At 41.6% G+C, this 4,013-nt stretch overlaps 1 protein-coding gene and 1 non-coding gene across 2 annotated transcripts; one reads left to right on the top strand and one right to left on the bottom strand.

The window, feature by feature from the left end:
* Positions 1–200: 200 nt before the first annotated feature.
* LOC131155161 (probable indole-3-pyruvate monooxygenase YUCCA5) lies at positions 201–1,901 on the top strand. The gene is made up of 3 exons (XM_058108108.1): positions 201–866; positions 992–1,363; positions 1,677–1,901. Exons 1-3 carry the CDS (start codon positions 201–203, stop codon positions 1,899–1,901), a joined length of 1,263 nt encoding a protein of 420 aa, XP_057964091.1.
* A 904-nt stretch (positions 1,902–2,805) lies between these two features.
* On the bottom strand, positions 2,806–2,879 carry TRNAV-AAC (transfer RNA valine (anticodon AAC)). Its single transcript has one exon. It is a non-coding gene; the product is annotated as a tRNA-Val (tRNA).
* Between the last annotated feature and the right edge of the window lie 1,134 nt (positions 2,880–4,013).

The following is a 4,013-nucleotide window of genomic DNA, read 5'->3' as shown; positions in this document are numbered from 1 at the left end:
CTCTCTAGCTATCTCCCAACATCAACATCAACATCAACAACAACAACAACAAGAACAATTTCCTCAATTCAAATCTCGTCAACAATCCCACATTCTCTCTCTCATTTCATTTTCTAGAACCCCTTCCAACTGTCCCACAGCACTCTTTCTTCCACCTTCACCATTTGCAGTTCTAGAATTTGAACTTGTATCGCCAGTACATGGAGAAAATGTTCCGCATTTCAGATCACGAGGACTTCCTCGCCCGCCGCTGCGTGTGGGTGAACGGCCCGGTGATTGTCGGCGCCGGGCCGTCGGGGCTGGCCGTCGCCGCCGGCCTGAGAGAGCAGGGTGTGCCCTACGTTGTCCTCGAAAGAGCCGACTGCATAGCTTCTCTCTGGCAAAAACGCACCTACGACCGCCTCAAACTTCACCTACCCAAGCAATTCTGCCAACTTCCCAAGCTCCCATTCCCTGAAAATTTCCCCGAGTACCCAACCAAGAAACAGTTCATCGACTATCTCGAATCTTACGCGAAGCATTTCGAAATCAATCCGCAGTTCAATGAGTGCGTGCAGTCGGCGAAGTACGACGAGACTTGTGGGCTTTGGCGGGTTCGAACCACCGTCGGTTCTAGCCGGTCGGAGATCGAGTATATTTGCCAATGGCTGGTAGTGGCTACAGGGGAAAATGCAGAGTGCGCGATTCCGGAGATTGAAGGATTGGGGGAATTCGATGGGGAAGTAATCCACGCTTGTGACTACAAATGTGGGGAGAAATTCCAAGGAAAAAGAGTTTTAGTCGTTGGCTGTGGGAATTCGGGAATGGAGGTCTCCCTTGATCTCTGCAATCACAATGCCATGCCATCCATGGTGGTTCGAAGCTCGGTGAGTTTTTAGTTTTACTTTCTTCATTGACATGGTTTATAATATATGGCAAAATGGGTATTTGCAGAACGATTGGGATGAGCTTGGGTTGTAATGGGTCATGTTCTGTTTTTTTTTTTTGACAGGTTCATGTGCTGCCGAGGGAAGTTTTGGGGAAATCCACGTTCGAATTGGCTGTTCTGATGATGAAATGGTTGCCCCTTTGGCTGGTGGATAAGCTGGTGTTGATTCTGGCATGGTTGGTGCTAGGAAATGTGGAGAAGTACGGGCTGAAAAGGCCGTCAATTGGACCATTGGAGCTGAAGAATATAAGAGGAAATACCCCTGTTTTGGACATTGGCGCGCTGGAGAAGATCAAGTCTGGTGGCATTAAGGTGGTTCCCGGAATCAAGAAGTTCTCGAAAAATAATGTGGAGCTTGTTAGCGGCGAAAAGCTCCACATCCATTCAGTTGTTCTGGCCACTGGGTATAAGAGCAATGTGCCTTCTTGGCTTAAGGTGAGACCCTGTTTCTGATTTTTAACCTTTTTTTTAGTAATATAACAGTTTTTGGCAGTTGATTTACTGTTTATTTTGGGTTTGAATTTGATCAGAGAAGATTGTCAGACCCTGAATGTCCTTGGCAGTTTTGACTTTGTTGCCAAAAAAAAAACAACAATAATAATTTTTTTTTAAAGAAAAGAACAGAGTTTTGGAAGGTTCTTGTATGACTTGCAATTCAATTCTTTTTTTTAGATGAATGGCATATTTATTTTTGTTTAGGGCAAATGGGTAATGTAGTAATTGTTGCTGTTTGACAAATGATGTACAGGAAGATGAATTGTTCTCAAAGAATGGGCTCCCAAAGGCGCCATTTCCAAATGGGTGGAAGGGAAAGGCAGGGCTGTATGCAGTTGGGTTCACAAGGAGAGGGCTGTCCGGTGCATCCTCAGATGCCATTAAAACGGCTCAAGACATTGGCAGGGTCTGGAAAGAGGAAACTAAGCAGAAAAAGCAAAGGGTTGCTTGCCATAGAAGATGCATTTCTCAGTTCTAGTTTTGTATTTTGTAATGTCTGGTGATCTTCTTTCTGTTTTGTTCCCATTTGTAGTCTTAAGAGTGAAAATTATGCTGTATAAAAAAAAATAAAAAAATAAAAAAATAAAAGGAAAAAGAAGTAGATAGGAGACAGAGAGAACAGGTAGCCCTCTCCAGAGGCCCAAGTTTTGATGTGTTTGGGCATTTTGTATACCCCCCTTCACTCCAGGATGATGAGGCTTTTTCCACAGTTCTTTTGTACCATAATTCACCATTCATCTTCAATCAAATAGTTCTCTTCAATTCCTCTCTCTCTCTCTCTCTCTCTCTCTCTCTCTGGGTAAGAGTATGACCGTATGAGGAAAGAACAAACCACACTCCTCTGATCCTCGCTCTTTCATGTTAAATGAGTTCATCCTGCTTGGTTGAAATTTTGAAGTGCGACTTTCTTGAATGGTGCTTTCTTTTTCCTTTTTTTTTTTTATTTTTTATTTTCAGTAGAGTTCTAACAGAGCGCATTAGCCCAATTATTTGCACCCCCAATATCCATCAAGTCCAACAAAAATAAAAAATAAAAAATAAAAAAAGGGTTCCCCCCATACCCATCAAGTTCTGTTCTTTCTTTTAAAAAAAAATAATAAGAAAAGAAAGGAAGAAGATTATGGCCCACTGATTGAATGATTATTAAGATGAACAACTTGCCGATGGGTTAATCTCTACCGTTGGATGGATGGGACCCGTGAAAGAGTGTGTGTGTTTTGGGGATGGCCAAAAACAGAGGATTTGATGCACATCACCATTCCCTAAAATATAATTATCTTGTTGAGTTTGACCTCTTCTGTTCTCTGCAGATCGAGTTTGTAAATGGGTTGTTCAAAACTGTAAGCCCTGCACAAAAATTTGAAAAATAGGGCAAACAAAATTGGCGTCGCCCGGACTCGAACCGGAGACCTTCAGTGTGTTAGACTGACGTGATAACCAACTACACCACGACACCACCCCACCCTCTGCATTTTATGTTCGCAATATTGTACTATAAAAAGTGGCCGATACATTTTCTTCTAAACTGGAATATAATAGCTTGACGTTTCAAGCATGAAGGCCAGTATTAGAAAATTATGCCTTTAAAAGAGTGAGTAGTGAAGGTTTGAAGGAAGGTTTTGCTCTAGCTCGCCAATGCACTCGCAAAACAATGCTGTTCCTCCCACTCTTTGCAGCATTCTGCAAAGAAAGCCCAATGTTAATTGTTACGGTCTGGATAAATTACTTCATGTTAAATGCTAGCAGCACGAGTAACTGCAGGGATTACTATGATCATACTTCCAAACCAAGAACAGACAGGTCCGCATATGATGTCGATCGAATTCAAACTCGAAGCAAGAGCACTCCAGGGGTCTGATTAATCAGATTCAAAATTTTAAACGATAATAATAATAATAAAGAAGAAAAAACAGCCCACATGAGTCTCCATGCTGCCAATTCAAATATACAAACAACGGTCCCTCTTGTTTTTCTCCACGCCACTGCTTCAAATCTGCAACTCGGTTTTCCTCAAAACTTGACCGCAGCTTACAGCTGCAAATTGTCCTTTTGTTGTTGGTTTATTCGCATGATTCTGCCTCACCATTTCAACCATTCTTCTTTGGCCATCGCTGCTTAATAGTTAACAAGAGTAAAATCACACATGGGAAGGTCAGAGCCTCTCCTGTTACTCCTCTTCCCATCACGGGGCCCCATTTCTTCTACTTGCATAGAACGTACATGGTCTGCAAATCATAATACGATCCTCCACATGGTTCTGTCCACTTTGGACTCAAACAAGCAATCTGGACTGGCCATCCTCTGCACATATTTTTGCAAGAAATTTAAAAATATATATAAATAAAAATCGCATAGGTTTTAGAACAGAGAAATTTAACTATTCCATTCACTTATCCATTGTCATCTCCTTGGTAATTCAGCTACTGCTGATGTTTTAAACTCCAAAAGAACAGGCTGCTAAGTCCATTTAATTTCAGAGAACATTCTGTTGAGGATCTGAACTTGGTGAAAAACAGAGAAGGCAAAGAGTAATATTGAATTGTGAATGAATGAATTTTTACGTCATACTTGAGTCTTATTTATAATACAT

Source organism: Malania oleifera, chromosome 5, assembly GCF_029873635.1.
Source record: "Malania oleifera isolate guangnan ecotype guangnan chromosome 5, ASM2987363v1, whole genome shotgun sequence".
Taxonomy (NCBI): domain Eukaryota; kingdom Viridiplantae; phylum Streptophyta; class Magnoliopsida; order Santalales; family Ximeniaceae; genus Malania; species Malania oleifera.
This window is presented reverse-complemented; position numbering and strand designations above follow the sequence as displayed.